The sequence below is a fragment of the Lineus longissimus genome, chromosome 2 (genome assembly GCF_910592395.1).
Source record: "Lineus longissimus chromosome 2, tnLinLong1.2, whole genome shotgun sequence".
NCBI lineage: Eukaryota > Metazoa > Nemertea > Pilidiophora > Heteronemertea > Lineidae > Lineus > Lineus longissimus.
In genome coordinates, this window is record NC_088309.1 from 9,074,027 (window position 1) to 9,096,658 (window position 22,632).

The 22,632-nt window shown below is 40.2% G+C and overlaps 1 protein-coding gene across 5 annotated transcripts in view; it reads left to right on the top strand.

The window, feature by feature from the left end:
* Positions 1–289: 289 nt before the first annotated feature.
* The window catches only part of LOC135482533 (unconventional myosin-XVIIIa-like), a 56,885-nt gene continuing 34,542 nt past the window's right edge, over positions 290–22,632 (top strand). For all 5 annotated transcript variants that reach the window (XM_064762632.1, XM_064762634.1, XM_064762635.1 and 2 more), the window contains exons 1-9: positions 290–425; positions 5,761–6,943; positions 15,575–15,772; positions 16,016–16,192; positions 18,613–18,823; positions 19,098–19,240; positions 19,463–19,563; positions 19,951–20,008; positions 21,261–21,405. In XM_064762632.1, coding sequence (XP_064618702.1) covers positions 5,780–6,943; positions 15,575–15,772; positions 16,016–16,192; positions 18,613–18,823; positions 19,098–19,240; positions 19,463–19,563; positions 19,951–20,008; positions 21,261–21,405 — 2,197 coding nt within the window. In that variant the 5' untranslated portion in view covers positions 290–425; positions 5,761–5,779. The remainder of the gene's footprint in view (positions 426–5,760; positions 6,944–15,574; positions 15,773–16,015; positions 16,193–18,612; positions 18,824–19,097; positions 19,241–19,462; positions 19,564–19,950; positions 20,009–21,260; positions 21,406–22,632) is intronic.

Sequence of the window (22,632 nt, forward strand, 5' to 3'; positions counted from 1 at the left end):
GTCATGAAAAAGTTATTAAACCTCAATTCACGTCTTACTTTCATGGTTGGTGATTTTTTAATTTTTGGTTTGTTTTGGTAACTAAACTGCAATTTTAGTCACTTGCATTGCTCTTTTTTTTAATTATTTGGGTAATAACGATATTTATGTGTTTTCTTATTAATTGGTTTTGAGCATAAAAGTGATGATGTATTTATTGCATTACCGATTGTTTTCCTGATCTAGCCTCTAAAGATGCAGACAACATATAGAGGTCAAGGTCACTGCGCGTAGTATGACCCTGCGCCATTTTGAAGCAGAAAGGCGGCTTTAGAATCTGAAGTCTGGGTCATTCATTGATTGCAGCCATATTTTGAGCTTCATAGGCAATGTCTTTGAAAGGATTCACCGAACAATGATACACCATATATAGACACATATTACGGGTAAGATCAAAACGACGATCGGGCGTAGGAAGTACCGAAATACAGTCGGTTTTGGTGTTGTTTTTTTCACTTGCTTTTCTACCACTGCACTGTGGCTGTGTACATTCTGTACACATTCTTTACATTTTGTGTACATTTGTACAGCGGAATGCTGAGACAGTCACACAACAGAGGGAGTTTATGGTGACTTTCACTTGGTAAGTTGGTGTGTTTTTCTATCTCGTGATCTCTGTCAGTGTGCTGTATCCAGTCGGACCTGTGTACTTTAGTCTTTATAGTAATAGCAGGCCTAGGTAGAGTTGTTCAGTCGGTCAGTTGCTGAGCACGGTCACACATCACGCAGTGCCAGCAGCATTGAATTGACTGTTGCCGACATTAACTATGCATTGCAGATGGCCCATGATGAATTGAAAATCTGTGTGATGTGGACTGTAACAGACTTGGAGACTGCAGATGAATGGGGGGGGGGGGGGGGCAGCGTGGCAGATGACCACAGGCTTCCAATTTCGTACCTAAGCCCTGGCAATTTTGTCTCGTTGTAACGCAATTTTAGTTTGACTGAATGAAGAACACTTTACCTTAATATTGATACACAAGAAGAGGACGGTGTTGCTTAGAAATGCCAGAGCTGATACTCAAAAAACATTCACATTCAATAAATTGAATAATGACGATACCACCAGTCAGAATCGGTCACTGAAAACGGCGTCCACCAGGTTCAATGAATGAATGGAATGACTTTCTCATCTCACTGCCGTTCACTAACGTACAACTACAAATGCCAGGAAATGTTGGAAATGTCCTGCTTATTTTGTTTATGACCATTAGAGTCTAGACTTGAAATTTAACTTCAGACCTGGTGGATGCTAGTGGACGTTGTTTAGGATGACCCCCCCCCATGTATGAGTACATCATGTATGTAGATTCCTGTCCGTGCATCATTCTCAGAATTAGTCCTGTTATCCGGGTTATTGCCTCATCTGCTGTGTTGTGGTGACTCCCAATGAATGATTCACACAGTAGCAGAGTCGATCAATACCATGGCAGGCTGGCTCCACCAGACCATTGAAAAACACTGTGTAACATTCTAGGTGTACACTCAGTGACAGTTCATTATATATTACAAGTTAGTCTGGGTGACTGGTCAGCAAACTACAAATGTAGAATCTGATTTTCGAGGATGCCAATGATGTGAGTGTTGGAACTCGCTTCCTCAAATTTTACAACAGGCCAAATTCAATACACATGTTGGTCTCTGTTTCACCTTTGGGTATGGTCACTTGTTTTTTTCACAAATTGCCCAAAGTATGGGTGTAGTCCTATCTCGCAATTTATTCAGTTGAAAAAAAGCTCCTTTAATGGGTGTTAAAGTGTTTCACGGACGAAATTTATATGTAACAGCCTGATGCTGGGTTAATAGAATAACAGCCTGAAGCTGGGTGATAGAATAATCAATCATTTTGTTGTGTTAGCTTTCTACATCTGCATGAACTACAGGCTAGTACAACTACAATGTATGAACTTGTTGATTTGTCTGTGGTCAAAGTTGAATTCCACTGGGCCCCCACTGTCACAGCCTATTGGAATTCGTTAGAAACATGCATATGGATGAACCAGGACATTGTATGTGCTATCTGTGAACTCGTCATATCTGGCATGTCTTGTGATGATCAATGTACAATGTGACCCACTTGGTCCGAGGTAATCGATGGTCTATATTGGTTATTTTTACCCAAATTGAGTAATTGACAGTTGATATCGTCATCGGGTTGGAATCTTTAAATTGGGGCCTGAATATGCTATTGCTAGTATCATTCCAGTACATGTATCAAGATCAATGAAGGTCATTAACTTAAACTTTTTAATTGCCTACACATTTTCTCTTCCTTTTAGGTCCCCATCATGCCCATTGTTCCATTTTCATTGTGATTTAATTAAATGGTCACCCTGACAGCAAATGATTTGTATGTAGTTCTGCTGTGTCAGGTCAAAGTCATTGTGCCAAGTGAACCCGCCACATTTTGGACCCTGGGGATTTCCCTCAGTGAGTGTTTGTCCATCATTATTCAGTGATAAAGCAATCAAGCCTACAGATTGTGCAGACAAATTGGAAGAATGATGTTTGATTTATCAGTTACATTACAATGCCACTGAGTACAGGAACAGTGAAGCCAACATAATTCTATTAGACCATCTTTTAAGTTTTCACATTGTCTTTCATTCTGTAGCGTAAAAAAATTATTTCATATTACAGGTAATTTTCAGTTCACTCTCTTTTAAATCGTCAATGTAACAAGTTCAGTGAAGTGTTTCTTCCAAGGTCATAATAAATACTCAGGTAGTCAATGAGACAACCCTCAGGGTAGGTTTCTGGTTACAAAATCTTAATCCCCAATGTGAGGCGGTGATGCAGCCACTGCCCACTTGCTTACAAGGACTGTATGCACTTGGAAGGCTCACGACAGCTATTTCCTTCGAAAAAAGGGCACTTTTGCCAGTTTTTGAGAAAAAGGGCACACTTTAAATGGAAATCAATGGAGAAAAAGCTGCTTGTGTTATTCATGATTATATCCTTGGCACAGTGGTTGTGTCAGTGCATTACTTTTCAATTTGTTACTCGGGTAGGAGGTCGTTGTGTGTGTATCAGCTGTTGTCATAATCGATGGTCGATCATCTATGCTGTGAAAGATGCAGATGTTTGTGGCATATTTTTATAATGAATTCATTGGAACTCATATTGAAAATCCGATACCAGGAGAGTCCCTTTTTGTGAGCCCTCTCTTATTGATAGAAACTCAAGGTTTTGAAATACGAGGTCAAGTTAGGTGTCCAAGCTGGAAGACAAAGGACTACAGTATGATCACAACATGAATGGGTGAAGTGCAGAGCATTGCCTCTTCTTCTAAATGTTTTCATAAAAACCAATCAGGAAATAGACTTTGAAACATATTTCATGTAAATCTGTGTTTCCTGATGTGACATCCTGTGCCCCACTTGCAATTTGTCTAGTTGTACGGTAATTGCAGAGTCAGGCGTGGTCATGAGGCATTGTGGCAAATTGTGTCCAACTCATTGAAACTGCTGACTTGGCACTGGGAAACATTCATATGATGCCTGTGATCATGATGAGGCACAAGCTTTGTCTCGATTCATTAGAAAGAAAGAAATGGTTGAAACTCATGGTTTTGTTGCTTAAGGGTCCTGATAAGGTTTGGTATTTTCGTTCCAGTTCCAGTCATCTTGAGGATATCGTCAAGGGTGCATCACTTTAGTTTTTTTACCTTTCAGTGTGGAAATAACCACTAGGTTGTTCAGAAAGGTTTGATTTCATTTTCACCTGGTCAGGCCTGCTCATCCGTATGCACATTTCTATTAATCAGTTGTGGATTTTCACCTCACTGGACCTTCTCTTGGGGATATTCCTTTAGAGACATACTTGGTTCATGTGCGGTGATCTGTTGGTGTTGATGCCTTCGTTTCACTTAATGTTTGTCATGGGCTTGATCACATTGGCTTAGGACAACCACCCTTGTGCTGTGTCTAGTCTGTTTGTCACGAAAATGTTCTTATGTACCCAAGGCCTTGTTTTCTGGCTTAGTGCATTCCTTTGGGAGTTGTAGTAGCCTTTAAATTCTTGTGGTTTATTTGTAGTACACTTTCCTGCACCCTTTCTTTTTGTAAGGACTGCCTTTATTTTTCTATGCTTGCACTGCTATGTATATCAGTGCAATATGGTCGTGCCTCCTTGATTGGTTGACTGGGTGAAGCTGATGAATATTATCCTTAATCTCTCTGGCAGTTTTTGCTTTGTCAAGTTCAGCAAACTGTTTGATTCAGTTCAGATGTGATGCTGGCAAAGTCCTTCAGAAAACTCAGTTTCATCATCGCCATGAAGTTTAGTTGAGCTGCAGATTCCACAGCTGTTGGTCGCTGTCTATTGTGCTTGTAATATCATATTATTAACATCATCCATGCTAATGGGTGAACTTTTGTGGAGTTACTAATTAGTAAAAAACTACCCTGTGCGATATTTTACAAGGTATGACGATCATTTCAAGATGTGAATTACCAAGAGGAAATGAATAGCATTACTAACCCAAGTTGCTGTCTTTCCTCCAGGAAATGACCAGACAAACATTTGCACTCTGATTACCAATACAGAAATCATAGAATAATTAGGTGGCAATACTGGCTATCATATTAGCCTCTCAATAGGGGCCTATATTTGATGTTACGTTTGTTCAAATTGGTTAGTTCGTCACTAGTGTATGCTCATCAAATACACTTTTCTGGATTTACACATGGCTTGGGAATTTTGTGATCTTTTCGATATGCTCAAGACTATATTGGGATGGGGCACTCTTCATGTACAGAAATTTCATAGATTTTCTTATAACATTCATGTATGACCCCCAGGCCTCGAAAGGACACGGCCTATGACTTGTTTCTGTCATAATGCAGGCCGACCGGTACATTGCTTTAGGCTTTTATTTGTGGGCATTCATAATTCTCAATTGGATATGAATTTGTATTATATCAGGAATTGATTCAAAAATACACGTATGGCATGTTTTAGGTGTAAATATTAGTTTAGGTTTTAAAGAGAAATATAAATATGGATGGTTTTTTTGAATTGGGCATAAATAAACAACAAAATATAAACTTTTGCCAATGGTATTTACGTTGGTATGTTTTTAGTTATTTCAAGTGTACCGCCAGCCAACCATAAGTGACAAATCCAGCTACTCATGTCACTTGGTTGTGTGTACTCTGGGGCCAGTAGATCTTGGGATTGAAACCAATGTAAAGATAGTCTGAAAATGTGAGACCTGAGCATTGTTAGTATCGCATAGTAGCCTGGTGCTCATATACATGAACATTTCCAGGGGTTGATCTACCTTATGGTTCCACACTATTAAGCATTCCAGATGTTCATATCTATGTCTTCTTTTCAATTCTCTGACAAAACGTATTGATTGACTGGTTTGAGTGCTATCTGTGTTATAAAAGTCATTTTAGCGTTTAGTTCATTATGGTCTTGGCGGTATTGAGATTGTGTTGGCTTTTGAGACATGCATATATCCGAGAAGTTCCTCACGGCTGTGCTTGTCCTGTTGTCATCCTGTTGTTTTTTTCAGGTAGACACCAAAAAAGTGTTATTTTCGTCAATTGGGTGCACGTAGCAGTAGCACTAGCATATTCTTGAAAGTACATGTACATTAGATAAGTTCAAATAAAGAGTTGAGTTAGAGGATTTCAGTGGTTATGCCAGTTTTATGATTATGAGAAGTCTACTCTTGATATTCCTAACCTGGTTTTCCTCTTCTCTTTGCAGATTAAAATAAAGATTGAAGATGTTTAATTTCAAGAAAAAGGACAAAGAGCGAGACAAAGCTGATCGGGAGGAGAAGGAACGCAAAAAGAAAGAAAAGAAAGAGAAAAAGGAGAAAAGGAGGGACCCGATTACAGAGGATGAATTAAATCGATTAGAGGAGGCAAAGAAAGGGTTGTTTGGGCGGAAATGGTCCTTTGGGGAGAAGGATAAACATAAGGATCCTAAGTTTATTGGGAATAATAGTAATAGTAGTCCGAAGCTAAAGCAAAGGGATGGGGCTGCATTGATGCATAGTGCTAGTGATAGCAGTGAGGCGAGTTTAGCTTCTATTGGAAGCAAGTCTAGCGTTCCGGATGGTGAGTCACAGTTTTCCAGTAAGCAACAGATGCAGTTGACTCGAAAGGAGTCCAAGGATAGGCGCTCTCGACCGAAGAAGGGTATCTTGAAAGGGATGTCGAATTATGGCCCTCCTGTTCCTAATCAGGGTGTCACTGGTAACTTGGATGACACTGAAGCGCTGCAGTTAAACACATTGGCCAATGAAATGATGACTGCGGAGGAGCAAGCGGCTGCTGCTGCTCAGGCTGAAGCAGACGCGATGAAACCTGGTATTTCCATCACAATATCTCCATCGTTAGAGGAAAATGTTTACGAGACACCAATACAACACAGCAAGCTCCTTGGGGGTGATTATGAGGGTCTCAGCTCGATAGACAAAACTTACGGCCTTGACTATGATCTAGAACTGCCTCCACTTGCACCACCGAGGGCACTCCGAGCACGTGAACTTTTCCTGAAACGACAGCCGACTGGTGACTTTGGGTTTACTTTACGCCGTGGTACAGTGTTAGAGCGTAGCATCACAGATGCTGTAGAAAGAAAGCGGACAGTGATCTTTGCTGAGCCTGGTAGTGGGCCTCGGTCGGCACAAACACCTCTTCTGCCTGGTGACCGTTTGATACAGGTCAATGGTGTGAACGTCGAGGATAAATCACGAGAAGAGATTATTGAATATATTCGTGCATCGGGTGACCAGGTGATACTTGTCGTACAGCCAATTCCGGAGCTAAGCGAGTTAAGTATGCGTTCGGGAGTAGATGGCGCTGATGTTCCACTAGATGAAGAGCACCTTCAGGCTGGGAGCTTACGGAGGAGTGGAAGTATGCGTTATAAGAAGAAAGATGTGAGTACTTGTCGTAGTGAAAAGTGGTGTTGGTGGTTGGGGGGGGATTCTTCTCTTGTTAAATGACTTGCGTAATGCAGCCAATTTGTTGGTGTAAATACTTGATTTTCTCTCGCTTGATGTGTGTTGTATTTAACAGTATTAGGCAGAAACAGTGAGTTGTGTTTGATTTTGCTCTGCCTTTTCCAGTAAAACACATTCATGGGAATTAGCACTGAGGGGAACATACAATGTGTAGTCATTGCATAAAATCCATAGGATTTCTTTACCTGCTTATCTCAACTCAATGTTTCCCAAGTTCCCAACCTTTTCAGATGCTGTGTCATTCAAGACAAGTTTCAGATGCTGTGCCATCAAGGCAAGTTTCTGGTGCTGTGCCATCAAGACAAGTTTAAAGTGATTTGTCGTTCAAGACAAGTTATAGGTGCTGAGCGGTTAAGACAAGACAAGTTTCATGGTGCTGTTTTAACAAGTTTCAGGTGATGTATCGTTCAAGACGAGTTTCAGCTGCTTAAAGATTCAGCTGATGTGTTATTCGAGGCCAGTTTCAGGTGCTGTGCCGTTCAAGGCAAAATAAATGTCAAGTGATGTGTCATCCAAGACAAATATCAGGTGCTTCGCTATTCAAGCTCCAGACATTCATTCCACTAGAGTTAGGTGCTGTGCTAGTCCAGAAAATTTAGGTGCTGCGTCTACCAAGACTAATTTTTAGGTGTCTGCCAGTTCAACAGTGACAGAATATTGATGACTTCGAACTAATCATCTGTAAAAACTTACACATATACCACCAATTTACCTGCAAGATTGCATGTTTACAATAATAAGTACATAATAACCTGAGTAACCACTTGCTGTGAAGAAAATTTCATTCATTATGCCTGCATGGTATCTTGAAATGGGATCTTGGCATTCCCAGAGATCAACCATTGGCATACAACATCATGCCAAAGATTCCGTCTCTGATCTGAATACCTGTGTTCTGCTAGTGCTAGTGCTGTACATAGCAGTCGAGACGTTGCCAGTTAGAAAAACCTTTTAGAATTGTATCCTGATAGTTCCCGGCTATTTACTCACAACTTGTCTAGTTTTGTACGCTTGATAGTCATCGTGGTGCTCCATCGTATACTTGGTTCTACATACCAGGTTTTTATTTGGTGAATGATATGGAAAATTTCACATGCAAAGCTGACATGGCAAAAAGTGAAATGTTCAATAGTTAAATGTTTATACAAAGAGCAATGTTGAGATGGGGAATCGGTGTAGCAGATCGTGGAGTACTAAAATATGTTTGCTTAAAAAATCATACGTGATGCACTGATGACAGTTTAATATTTCCCTTGATGATAAATTGATAATTCAGTACTCAGTTTGATACCTTGCTCAAGTGATAGGTTTCGAATCTCAGATCAAATGGAGGTTGGACAGACACTGATATGATAATATAGTGCTCATCGGTGATGACCTGTTATTGATGATTCATTTACCTGAGTAAATGCAGGTTTGATCCAAGGTTACCAATATTGATTCAGGATAGCCGGATTGCTAGATCATGCTGTAGGCTGAAATGATTGATTGATCTTTCTATTCATAACATTCATTATCTTTCATATAGATGGTCTGTTCTACAGACCTTTTTTCCACTGTAGCCATGTGTCTATTCAGTTGTTGACTTTTGTACAAGTGTACCATCGCTTGAGATTCTGAAACTACATAAATGCCAAAGATAACTGTAGCCTTTAAAATCATTTAAAGTCTCCTTCATCTACATGTATTACTGTGCTTACCCAGGTGTATGAATAAACCACCCATAGACCTTCTGAAATCCTGGCAACTACTGGATGACCTAAACTCACCTGATTTCTGAAGAGAGATATTGAGTTCAATGAGGAAGATAATTGCAATGGAATTCCTCTTGTACATTCAGGAGGACTTATTACTGTGCACATGATTCTGTTTCAGGTTGTACTCAATTGGAATGGCGGAACGCTGAAGAGACTGATGAAAAGTTGTGCCCTAAAGTTCAGATTTCAAGTGACCTGAAGTGACCTGTCAAATGGTTCAGCTGGCCTTGGTTTGGTACCTTGCCCAAGGGCGCAAAAACAGTAGAGGACCAGGTTCCTTCAAATGAAAAGTTTTAAACAACCTTGGTGCTCTAAGGTTTAATTTCTCATTCTGATCTACAACCACATGCCTTGCCTTAAAAGTACCTCTAATTTATCTGAGCATATTTGGGGATCTCAAATATTTACTTCAAAATAGATGGCTGGGAGTACTCTTTAGATTCATAACATCATTTTATCGTAATCACATCATACATGTCATAAAAGCAACTGTAAACAAACTTGACTATGCATTGCATACTTTGATGTAAGAAATCGGCCACCTCTCTAAATGGGGTAGGGTCATGTTATGGTTATGCACTTAAACACCTCCAACCCCATACATGCCTTAGGCAAAATTCATTAAGAACACTTTAATACTATGATATTAGTAAGATATGTTAATCTCGTATTAACAAACACGTATATCTGGTATGCTTTTGTAAATTATTCTTGATCTTATGATGTTTTGAATGATTATTATTCACCCCTGCTATTTTAATGCACTGTTTGTCCAGCCCAACTGTGGAGTGTAATCCATGTCCTTGTACAAAAATAGCTTTATTCTGTACTTTTCACTGTACAATTTGCGCATATTTGATGCCAAGTAAATGAGATCTCTGCCCTGGCGAGCCGTTCGGTTATGGAATGCAGCATTGCTGACGGTTTAATGCAATTGGCAATTCATTTGCATAATGTGATGCTGATTGTACTTTTCAGTTGTCTTCTTGTCTTTTAGGTTGAATTAGGTTGAATTATTCTGGTCTTACAAAATGACAAACATGTCTGACAATCGCATAACCAACCCTGATCACACTAAACACAATCAATTATACATTTCAATGCAATTACCATGACTGCTCAACTACCCGCATCTTTGCATGTGATAATTACTCCACTATAAAGTTGCCTGTAGTCATTGCAACCAGGGTTATACTGACTCATCAGACAATTTTGCTACTACAGCAGTTATGTTTTACTTTGGTTCTAACATTGATTAGAAGGTAGTTTTGGTCAAATTATCCAGGTGGCAGTTCCGTTTGGGATCAAATGTGATGTCTTGCAGCAGCTCATGACTAGTATAAACTGCAGCCAATTACACTGTACAGAGTACAAGTACTGTAATGTTTGTCATGAGTCTGACGCCCCTTGCATACGATCAACTTTAGTTGTGACCTTTGGTAGGCTATTTCATTTCAATTTCCTCATCCTTTGATGGAGACGATAAGGCAACTTGTGGTTAAAAAGCAAAGGAGATCTAATATCACCAGGCTCATTCCAATAGCCAGCTTCACACGGAAGAATCATCTCCTGTGTCCTAACCCTGGGAGTTTCAATGATATTACTTGTTCATTGATATTCCCTTTGAAATTATTCTGACACAAGACGGCTTTCAGAATAGCAACTTAAGCATCATGGTTGAAGGGTGGGGTTCCTTCTGGGGGTGGGTTGTACTGTTCTCCATGATTGATGCTGAATAAAGAACAAGGTCTTTGACTAAGTTTGGACAGAACTTCCTGCCATGATTTAAATAAGAGCACTTCTTGATGAAAAGCCTTCTTTAATTGTGAAACTACATCGCACTGATAAGCACTAACTATGATTACATTGATATTTTACCTGACACCTGATACTCAATTACCTAATGGCCAGGTCTATATTTTTCATCTGTCCATGCCATTCCCCTTCCCTGGTTTCTATGCCATTGTGTAGTGATTGCATGTTTGACTTGATGACACGAGTATCTTATTCACTGCCCATCACGTTTGCTGTGATGTGTTTGCCACACCATTGTGAATGAGGTAAAACAGCAAGTGTGACTGAGTATGCTAAGGACTCGCATCTCGAGTCAAAGAGCTTGAAAATCAATACCTTTGAAAGAAAGGCTTCAGCCAGTGCTTGGTTAAAGTCAGGTCGACAAATTATCAGGAGGTGGTGGGAGAGACGTTTCGATAATATATGCATATGTCGATGGGGTCTGTCTCTCCACCTGAGCATCATTTTGAACCATCCTTCTAGAGCTGGAATTCTGTTTTGGGTAGCTGTTGCTCAATGTCGCATTACGTTGTAGCGCCAGTCCTACAGTCATCGGCTCACCAACAATAGTCCTCGGTCAGCCTCATTGCTGACTGTTCCAGTGGGCTTTTCGGGATATTTGAACAATCTGACACTTGGGTTTTAGCAGGACGCCAACTTTCTTGGTTTGCTTGCCACAAAATGAGGCTTTCCTCAATATGAAAATGTTTTTATCGGATGCGAACTGTATTTACTTGCCATGTGCATGCTTCATAAATAAATAAAAAGCCAAGTTTTTTTGCATATTTTCTATCATAATACAACTTGTTTCCGACTCCATTTGTAATATAAGCTACAACAGTACACCTTGCATGTGTTCAAAAACCATATCATGGAAAGCAAATGCTGGAATATGTTAGCTTATAGCATGTTTCATTGGATGTGTGATACATATTGTAGCAGTTGTTCAGGTGTGTTCAATACCATTCAGTATCGTAATTGGCTCTCCTTTCTTTTGAACCTTGTGAAATAGTATGAAAGGTCGTATTGGTTGACATTTCGTGGCACATGTTGAAGAGTTGAGACTACATACATGTAGGCTGGACTGCAGTGCAAAGGATTGTTGTGTCGAAAAAAGATTGTGATTTTTGATCTGGATAGCAAATTCTCTTCGGAGTCAGACAATTTGGAGTATTGGAGCAGGTTTTAATCACTGGGAGATATGCTTTTATAAAGCTCATCAAGATTGGACTGGTTCAACACACAAGATACTCTAATCCGTATGGATGGCTGTGTCATCAAATTTGATCCCCGCCTTACCAGTTTACCCGTAAGCACCCTGTGAGTGTGAGCAACCAAAGTTGGTATGATCATCCTTATGGATATACTGCCAAGTGTGTGGATTATTGGAAGGGAGATGTGATTGATCATCGGAACTCTGATCAATGCCGTGGCCCACTGAGGAGCCAACTTCAGATGGACCAAGAGCACTGACACTAAAACATAGTGTGAACAGTGTAAATCGCTGAGGGTTTACATGTAAAATCTTGAGCGTGATAAGAAATACCTTGGTTGTGTTCGTTATAGGTCAGCACAATAGCTGCTGATGAATTTTGGAGGATGGAACACCAGAACCAAAACTGCATGGAGCCAAGTGTGAAAGATTGAGAGAAACAATTGTCACGGTACACTAGGGGGGTTTAAATCGCCAGTGTGATATGAAATATTTACCCTGGGCATGTTTGATATAGAACAACACAATAGCCAATACAACTGCTACTGAAGAGAACCGGGAGAGGACTCTTTACACAGGATGTAACACAAGCAGCAAACCTGATTGTGGAAAACAATTGTCATCACACACTGACGGCTTGAAATCTCTGATGTGATATGAAACATTTACCATGGGCATGTTCAATATAGATCAACACAATAGTCAATTAAGATCAATAATGAAATGCTAAGAATAGTGCCAGTCAATGATTGATAGCTATTTTGGTTAATGCTGGTAGGCTACGGATATTGTCGACTGTGATCTAGTGGCAAAACACAGAGTAGCGCGAGAGTGACTTGTTCAATTCTAAACTTTGTGCCATGTTAAATGGAGTACACATTTCATGCTTCTCTACAGGACAAGTAATCTAGAAAAAAGAAGCAAAATACTTGTAGTAGGATTGCTAGATATTTCACTGTTTACATTTCTTTGTAAGCAAAGCAGGAGCCAAGTGCTGGTGTGGGTGACATCTCTTCAGCTTTGTAATCATTGGATTTGTACAAATTACCTGTACCAGCAGTATTGCTGTTGATAGCAACGGATGACATCCTGAATACCACAAAGTGTGATGGAGTGGCCATTAACAACCATCGATTGCCAATGAGATGGGCTGTAATTAGGGATGCAAAGAGCCAATCAGTTGAACCACAAAGGTGCCTTAAACATGACAGGTGGCCACGAGAGGAAAGTGCGGACTAAAACTTACATTTATTATGATTATGCAGGATTGGTGAGTATTTCAAATGTTTCTGGTTCATCCTTTGCATCTGTGAGGTGTTCCACCAAGCTGTCATCTTGGAGCATATACATGTACAATGGAATGACATTTTTGTGAATATCTCTGATTAATTCAGAATACATGTACTTGCGTTCTGTGGCAAAGTGATGGAAGAAAGCAATCTTATTGAGATGCCCTCTCTTTGTCAGCATTTATAACTTGCCTCTTACCTGATCAGCGCCTTAAGTGGTACTGCTCTATTGTGGGGCAATGAAATGCTCGACTTATTGGGTCAGCCTATTGATGTTTAGGCATGCTTCGGGCGTGGGGTCAAAATCAGCTACTGTGCCAGACTTGGGAAAGCTCTGTGTGCCCTGTGATCACATATGGTTTGCTAGTTCTTGTTCACAATTTTGTACTGGGAAAGGATCGACAAAATCCTGCCACAGTGTACACAAGCGCTTAAACTGTTAAGTCAATACCTCTGCGCTATACATAAACTATTGATAAATACCTGATTGATTGGATTGATTGATCTACCCAGTTATAATTCCAGCACTTGCGGCACACTCAAGTTAAATTGGATTGATGAGAGGATTTTTTTACAATTCTATGTGTTGCATCGGTATGCATCAATGCTTGTGTTTGTTCAATCATGAGAGCATGTGAGCAGAATGGGTTCAAGTTTCAATCCATGCGATACACTGACGAGAGAGAAGTTGCAGTCATCCTGTGATACTTTCCATTGAGCAGGTTTCAATCTCCAGGTTTTCAGGAGGACTTACCCTTGAAAGAAATAGTGATGCATGGAGCTAGACTTGCTGTTAAGTATCCGAGGTGCTGTCCCCATCTACAGTCTTCTGATTCTCCAGCGGTACAAAAAATTAAAGGAACTTGATAAAGACAGCATATTGTCCTTTGTCAGTATAGAAGAGGTGAAATAGGCCATGAAACCTCCCAGTCAGACAGTCTGCAGGTAACCAGGGTACAGTAGTTCAATGGAAGCTAAGTGATTGAATTTGATTGGAAAACAAGATGCCTCTCCCTAACCAAAGCAGTTTTTCTGCTAGAGAAGAATACCCAACAGGGGAGCGTAGAGTTAGCATTGTGTCAAGTTCAGATATGTCTGATGTAGGTACCTGGAATCTTACTCCTCCTGGAGAGATTAATTCAGTCGGTGCATCGGAAAGAGATCCTTTGGCACTCCTTCTGAAGAACACCCACAAAGGAGAACAGGCCAAGCCACAGATGATAGTGTTGAACTCCCCCTCTTCACCTCAAAATTTTGTCGATTTCATCTCCACAACAGTTGGGGATAAAGCATCCAGTCATACTAGTAGCCCGGCATCTCGACGATGTTCTGAGCGGTTATATGATGTGGAAGAATCAGATGAAAAGGAGGTCGATGGAACACAAGATGCTGGCCAAGATGTTATCACCGGATGTTCCTCGACGCCGATTAAGACTCTAGGGAAAGTATTCCGGAGAGATTCATGGAGTCAGTATGTTCCAAAATATAACGCCGCTTGGCTGGATGGTGATGAAGTAAGTGGCAATATTCCGGAGAATGATACTGGAGGTTATGAGGACGAGATTTTTTATGATAACTTCGAGGTTGCAGCTATGCAGGATGCGGTTCTCCCCTCTCAGGAAAACCTGGATCTGGAATGCCTTTCGGATAGCTCCGCACCCAACAAATGTGAGAGGAAACTGAGCCTTAAAATGCAAATGAGTGGTGTTGACGAAAAGACAGTGGATTACCCTAGTAAGCCGAGTAGTGTTTCCAAACTTGAGCGGAGCCTCAGCATCACTGGACATACCTTGAATCTGGACCAGCTTGGCCGCCAAAGGTCTGATTCTTTGTCGGAATCTAAAGGATGTCCTCCAGGATGTTATGATATCTATGAATATGGTTACGAATGGGAGGGTGAACTGGCTGATCTAAAGTTCGAGCGGTTTTGGCCACACACAAAAGTAGATTCTGTGAGATGCTTTCTACTCTACCTTTCTTGCTTATTGCTGATGAGTGGTTTGTGGCTAAGTGCAGCTCGTATGGGTTTTCTTGATTGAATGTTACTTTAATTTCATGGCCATGATTTCACTTTCAAGAATTTTCTCTTTTTGTTATCATAACATAACACCGGAGATGAGGGCTGGAGGTTACGCTACATTTTACATCCATCAGGGCATTTTAATTTCACTTGTGACTGGGATTTTTGCCTTTGTTTATCTTTGCTGAATCATAATCATGTAATGGTGATTTGGTGGTTAAAAATCAATACTCGTTGATCAGGTTGAACTTAATGATATTGTGCTTGAAGAAAAGAGAGGTTTTCACTCGTGATATTTATGAATGAAGTCTTTATCTTTTTGAGAAATAAAAAAAAGAACTTCATTTTTTCTTAATTGCAGATTTCACAAAGGAAGAACTTGAAATTGATTATATTTTCTAAGATTTGTTTTGTAACTATCTCTTCTTGTGGTTATTGAAAATTCACAATCTTTTTGTTTGCTTTCTTCCACAGGCAAAGACAGAAGATGAGCTTGAAAGCGAGAAAGCTTGGCTGGATGCTGAACAAGTCTGGCTCGTCCATAAGGGTGGTTATGCAGCGGCACGTGTCCTCAAGTCGACAGACATTGCATCGTTGGCCGAGGGGCGGTGTAAGGTTCGGCTTGACCATGGAGGCGAGGTCCTTGAGGTGGATGAGGAGGATGTGGAGAGGGTAAGAGGAGGAAACAGGTCACTGAGAAAGTAGTTCTGCCTGCCGGAAGATCCTACTTTGTTCTGGTTCAGTTTACAATGCGTCATTGGACCTGGCAATATATATTTAGTAATTGGAAGGAGAGTGGTTACGATAGCTGGCAAAATTTATGACAGATAATAATGTTATGTTCCCTAAAACACAAGGATGTTTCAATTTCCCCAGAATCCATGATCTTTTGACATATTCTGCATTATATTTCAGCGTAACCCTCCCCAGTTTGACAGCTCAGAAGACCTCGCTGCCCTGCGTAATGTGAATGAGTGCAGCTCTCTGCACACCCTGCGACAGCGGTACCGGAGTAACCTTATCCACACTAACGCGGGACCCGCCATCATCATCGTCAACCCGATGCACTCTATGTCCATTTACTCTGAAAAGGTAAGGGTTCAATCGGTGTTGTCATGATTATAACACCACAGGTAATCAAAAAATACTCCAGTACAAATGATATCCATTTGCAAGCTCATTTGGTCTCGTGGTGACAGATATCTGCTGATCAGATCAAAACCAACAGCCATATTTTTTTTCTTCAAATACTTAAACTTGGATGTTTTGTTTTACCTTGTAGTTGTAATCCTGTTGTGGCTAGGGCAGTAGCATATCTGCTTTGAATTCTTACCCCTGACCCTTCCTAAGCTTTATATAGAAACGATAGTGCTGCACTTCAATGTTGTCCTCGAGTCTTCAACAAAAGTATGAATAACTTATGATTAATCTGGTGATTTGATGATTGGGCAGGTTTTTACATGATGCCGAATCTTATACTGGATTTAGAGTTGACACACATTAAACACAAAGTTTCCTGGTCGAAATATGCCTGGAGCCTGTAAACTCTCGGTTAGGTTTATAAAGGATGGAATTCCCTCAATTTTTTTCTTGAATTTTTTGTGATGTAGGGTTGCCTTGGTCTTACTTCTCCCACTAAACATGTGAGTACATTCCTCTCCATATCCATTTATCCAACCCACAGCCAGACCATTTCCTAATTTGTCTACCCTGAAAAGAGTTACATGTAGCTTGAGCCACAGGATGCGCCTAGGCTTCAAAGATCTCACTTTTGTGTGTTGTTCAATGGATTTGATGCAAGGCTAGTGTTCAAGAATGACTTATCTTTAAAGATTAAAGTTTTGATTCCTAGTTTATAACCTACATCCTCACATGAGATAGAGAGTGTTTCACTGACCTTCCCTTGCCATTCCGAGGCGGTGTAGAACTTCAATGGAGATAACTTCTGACAATGTATCAGCTTACAGGTGAAAACATTATGAAATATTAAAGTCCTCATCTGAAAAGTGTCCATTCAGGCAGCAGGCTCCACATTCTAAACTGTAATTTATCCCTGCATAAACAAACTATTGGCTTTGTTCTCCCTGACCTGTCTCAAGGTACATGTTATGTCACCAACTATTTGTTATACACTGCACACACATCCCTCAAAGCATTTCGAGAAAACTTATAGCACAAAATAACTTGCCCTTTTCCTAGACCTCGCTGGTGTTGGGTCTGTGTTCTTATCTGATGACAGTCGCTGTCAGGGGAAGTGTGTCATATCCGAGTTCATAGGTGTAGCCAGGATATCTGGAAGGGGGTCGTTTTGATATTTGATGGAACGCCGCTGTGATGGATCACATAGTGTGTTGTTTCACACTCGATAGGCAATTCATTAAATGGGAATTTTTTTCCACTCTAATTAATTTCCTCAGGATAGTTATGATGAACAGGTACAATTTGTTGATCAGCCTTTAGGCTGGAATGTAACCCTTTCATCTCATGCAAACTGGTATGGATTTCTAATAACAATAAAAAAAACCTAATTGGAAGTCTTTGAAAATCAGCACTAAGAGGGAATCAAAGAACAATTTTAAATCTCATTTTGGTGATGATTTGCATATTTTCTGTGACAGCAAAGACTTGCAATTTTCCTAAATGTATGTAAATCTTTTGGTCCATCGAAGTCTTTTTCACCTATTCCAATAGCTTGCAAGGATGAAAGGGTTGCTTTTTGTCCGTCTTGAAATCAGCACATATCACTCTGTGTATTACCGTTTGTGCATGTTATTAGATGCTCACTGGTGCAAATCAATATCACAGTGATACAAATTCTTTACATGACATTTTGGGTCTTGTTCACAACTTTGCAAAAACATCCATTTCAGATTTTGCTTCTATTCATTTCAAGAGTGGGTTTTTTCAAAGGATAAAACCATTCGTTAAAATGTTTTCCACCCTTAAGTTTGTGACTGTGACAATCGCAAAAATATCAGTTTTACTATAGACTAGAATGCATTGAGTGCTACATTTTGAAATCTGTTTGCTGAATTCAGTCCTTCCTTCCCTTCGTCATTCCTCTATTGCACATCATCACAATTTCGTGGTGTTAAAAATGACATTTTTGGGAACTTTGCACTAAATCTTACACAAAGTGGTTTCTCTGTTGGCACAATGTTATGGACTGTACTGATTCTGCACATATATTTATCTACCTGGTGTTGCTTTATTTTTGTTCGAGTTGATCTATGAATCTGTGCTTGGGAAATGCTATTGTAAACCCAGAGCTTTGGTGTTGAAAGAGTGTAGAAACAGCCAAGCTTTTACACCTGCTAAGTTTAATAGAATCTTAAAAAGTTGCTTTAGGTGAAGCATTAGTACTCGCAGTAGTGATTTCAGCCTTTCACTGTAGGAAATTACAGTTGAACCTCCCTTAGCAGACACCTCTCTATCAAGCCCTAAGGACAGCCTATCTGTTAAGGATACTGGTTTGATGTTTTGATCACACAACAAAATTATATATTTGACAGGTTGTGCAGATGTTCCGAGGCTGCAAGCAGGAGGACATGCCACCACACATCTACGCCACGGCTCAGACGACCTACCGGTCCATGCTCACACAAAGATACGACCAATCCATTGTGTTCATGGGACGAAGTGGAGCTGGCAAGACGACCAACGCTCGCCATGTTCTCAACTTCTTGGTTGCTGCAGCTGGGAGTGCCCATAAAGTTGTCACTTGTAAGTTTTTCTCCATCACGATTAACACTGATACTGTTGGGGACTTCTTGGCTAAATGAACGTTATCAAAAATTTGACCTTAACTTTTGGCACTCTTATCCACTGCATTACTACAGTAACAGTTGCCTGTGGATAAAGAAAGGGTTTGGTAAATGTCAAGGGCTGGGTGTCTGCTTTGCTCGTGCACCTATATATTTCAAGGGTCAAACTACTTCATTTTGGAGCAGTTTTCTTCACTCGTTGTGTGTAAGATTTTATTAATGTTATTTTTCAGTGGAGAAGCTTCACGCATCCTTCATTCTTCTAGAAGCGTTTGGTCACTCGAGGACAGTCATGAACACAAATGCGTCAAGGTTCACTCAGATCTATAATGTTGAATTTGACAATGGTGGCAACATTGCCAGCATGAGTCTTCAGGTATGTGATATTTTGGAATTCACAACTTGTGTAGTCACTAGGTTCTACTTCTACTGTACTATAAATACACTTAGGCATTGTGTATTTCTATTTTCCTGAGCCGCTAGTGAAAAAAATGAACATGAATGACATACCTCTTCAAAATAGCTTTGCGGATTATTCTATCTGATATTATTTTTATGTGTTGAATCATTTTGATAATGTGATCTTTTATACCCACAGGTGCTAATGTTAGAGAAAACACGTATTGTAAGACGACCAGAGGGTGAACCATCATTCCATGTGTTTTACCAGATGCTGGCTGGCCTAGATCCACAACTGAGGTGAGACATTGGTTCTTAATTTCTTTCTCGTTTTATCAAATTACCGATAAAATAAAGGAGTTAACTTAGTTACTGAACCATGAATCTATTTCTGTTCTATTCTCTCTGTTATTTCATTTTGACCCATGAAGTCTTTGTGCTGAAACCTGGTTTTCTGACACTGTTGATCTTTGTTTTAAAATCCATCAACACCAATTTGATTTTGATGGGTTGTTCCTCAAATATTTTGGAGGCCCCTCACATTATAAATCGCACCGAGGCTGAAAAAGGTATCGATTTGAAATCAAAGGTTTGGTATGTCTCTGCAAGACATTTGTTGCTTAAGGCAACAAGGTAATCTGACAAACCCCTGTTGTGTGATAGCGAACTTCATTTGAACTTTTACAGGAAGGAGCTTCAGCTGCAACAGAATGAAGAGAACCTCTTCATGACTGCTCTTCAAAGGGTAAGACACTCTCCTAACAAGAAAATCTCGTATCTTGTAAAGCCAGTTTTCAAGGCATTATATTTTAAAAGGATTCTTGTACGGTGCGCCAGGTTCTCATAAGCCAGCTTTAAAAGCATTAAGTCTGAAAATATTGCCTCAAGAGCAGAGTTAAAGCTTTGAGAATATCGAGTTTTAGAAGAAAAAAAAGGAAATAATAACAATTTTTCAGTCAATCTGACTAAGCCACTGGGTATTGTATCGGGTTTAAAAATCAATATTCGGATAAAGTGAGTTTTCATCTCCGGCAGGCATAAAGCTTTGAAGTGCGATTGCATCTCGTGGTATTGTCATCATATTGCATTGAATACTGAGGGTTATGACACCAGTTTTGATATTTGGATTGAAATGCTGGAAGCTAAGGAGGCTGTATGAGGTGATTCTTTCTGATCGACGGAACTTTTAGAATGGAAAGGTTACCACTGTCTTGGCCTGGAGTTGACAGATGTCTAGGACAAGTAAATCAAATTACACACACATCTTTGTCTTAATTCCCTTAGCTCTAAAGTAGTGAGCTACTGACAAGAAATGTTACAGCATGTAATGTTTTTGTCTGGATGACTCATGGTAAAACATTTAGTCATTCATCAGTATGCCCAGAATAACTCTCATATATTCAAAACGAATCACGTCTCCAAAATCGACATTCCAATTTTCCCCAGGTGCAAAATTAGACGCTGAATAAAGAACTAGAAATGAGAAATGTTACCGACACCGCAAAGCCCCACGATGACACTTCAAAGCTTCATGTCTCAAAAGATCAAGAAGCACTTTATCACTGGTATTGATTTTCTTGCCCAATATAACGCTGGATGGCTGTATTACCAAGATTGTCTGCATAAAACCTATCGGGATGACTGGCTCACTTGCCTCCAGATAGCACTGAGATTATCATTAGCTAATGTTTGTTGCTGTGTATGTGTAATTGTATTGCATGTCTTCCTTGGGGGTTTGACCATTTGTCATTTGAAGGATTGAAGAGATGAAATATGCCGCAGTGGGTGTGTGATATTCTCCTGTTTGGTTGAGCCATACCGTCAATTCGTGGGTGGATTAATTTCTCCCTACGGTACAAGGGATGTGTTCAGCCAGTCATATCACTATTCTTAAGTACTACTCCAAAGAGTCATATTAACAGGCCTACTGATATTAAAAGTAAATCCTCTAGGTTTCAAAAACGGATTCGTTCAAACTTTCGAAAATTCCTTTCTAGCCTGAGGATAAAACAAAAGCAGCACTTAACTGGGCGAAGATCCACGCATCTTTCCAGGCTATTGGGGCGACCAGTAATGAAATTCGGGCCATCTTTTCTGTTCTTGCTGTCATCTATCACCTTGGAGTAGCTGGAGCAACCACAGGTTTGTTTACAAGTTGTTGGATCTCATTTTAACTTTTGATGCTTGATTGGTTGTGGACATTTGCCAAGCAATTGAATCATCATAAACACTTGACAACTTAATATGGTTGCCAGTACGTGTAAGAAGTACATGTAGTTAGAGTGCAAAAAAACAGTATGGAAATTTGATAACACTCAAAATAAGGATGGATATTCAAGGGTAACGTCCTCATTGCCGTTACCGAAGATAGATTAGATCTATTACCTGTACCTAAGATGACCTGTTGGCAGTGTTAAAGTTAATTTTGACCCACTTAATTACTTGGATCAACCTTTGCACTGATCTGACAGGGATTTTTAGCTCACCTCTTAGCAGAGGTGAGCTTATCCCATACCGTGGCGTCCGTCGTCCGTCGTCGTCGTCGTCGTCGTCGTCGTCGTCGTCGTCGTCGTCGTCGTCGTCGTCCGTCGTCCGTTAGCAGGGCACGTTTCGTAACTGTTAGAGCTATTGAGTTGAAACTTGGTACACATGTACCCTTATGTAATGACACCTGGGAGACCAAGTTTCGGTCCGATTCGTTTCATGGTTTGGCCACCAGGGGGCCAAACGTTAAAAGTGAAAATATGCAATATCTCCCTTAATAGTAGTCGGGAAATTTTGAAAAAAATATGGTAGGTACTTCTAGCAAAGGTGCATCATATATCCTCCGGGTTTTTGATTTGACCTCCTTTTCAAGGTCACAGAGGTCAAATGGTGTAAATTGGCCGTTAGGATGTAACGATGGCACGTTTCTAAACTGCAATGACTATTGATACCAAATTTAATACACATTTACCCCTTAGTCAGGTGATCTCAGGGACCGAAGTTTGGTCCAATATGATTCACCACTTGACCACCAGGGGGCAAAATCCAAAAACCTTAAAAATGTGATTATTCCTTAACTTCTTGCCCGATTGCCACCAATTTGATATCATGGGTACATCTAACCACCATACAGTATATGTCACACAGGTTTTTAATTTGACCTTCTTGTCAAGGTCACAGAGGTCAAATGGCGTAAATTCGCCGTCAGGCCGTAACTATGGCACGTTTCTTAACTGCAATGACTATTGATCACAAATTAGGTACACATGTACCCCTTGGTCAGGTGATCTCAGGTACCGAAGTTTGGTGCGATCTGATTTGCCATTTGGCCTCCAGGGAGGGGGCCAAATCCTAAATTCTTCAAAATGCCATTATTCCTAGTAA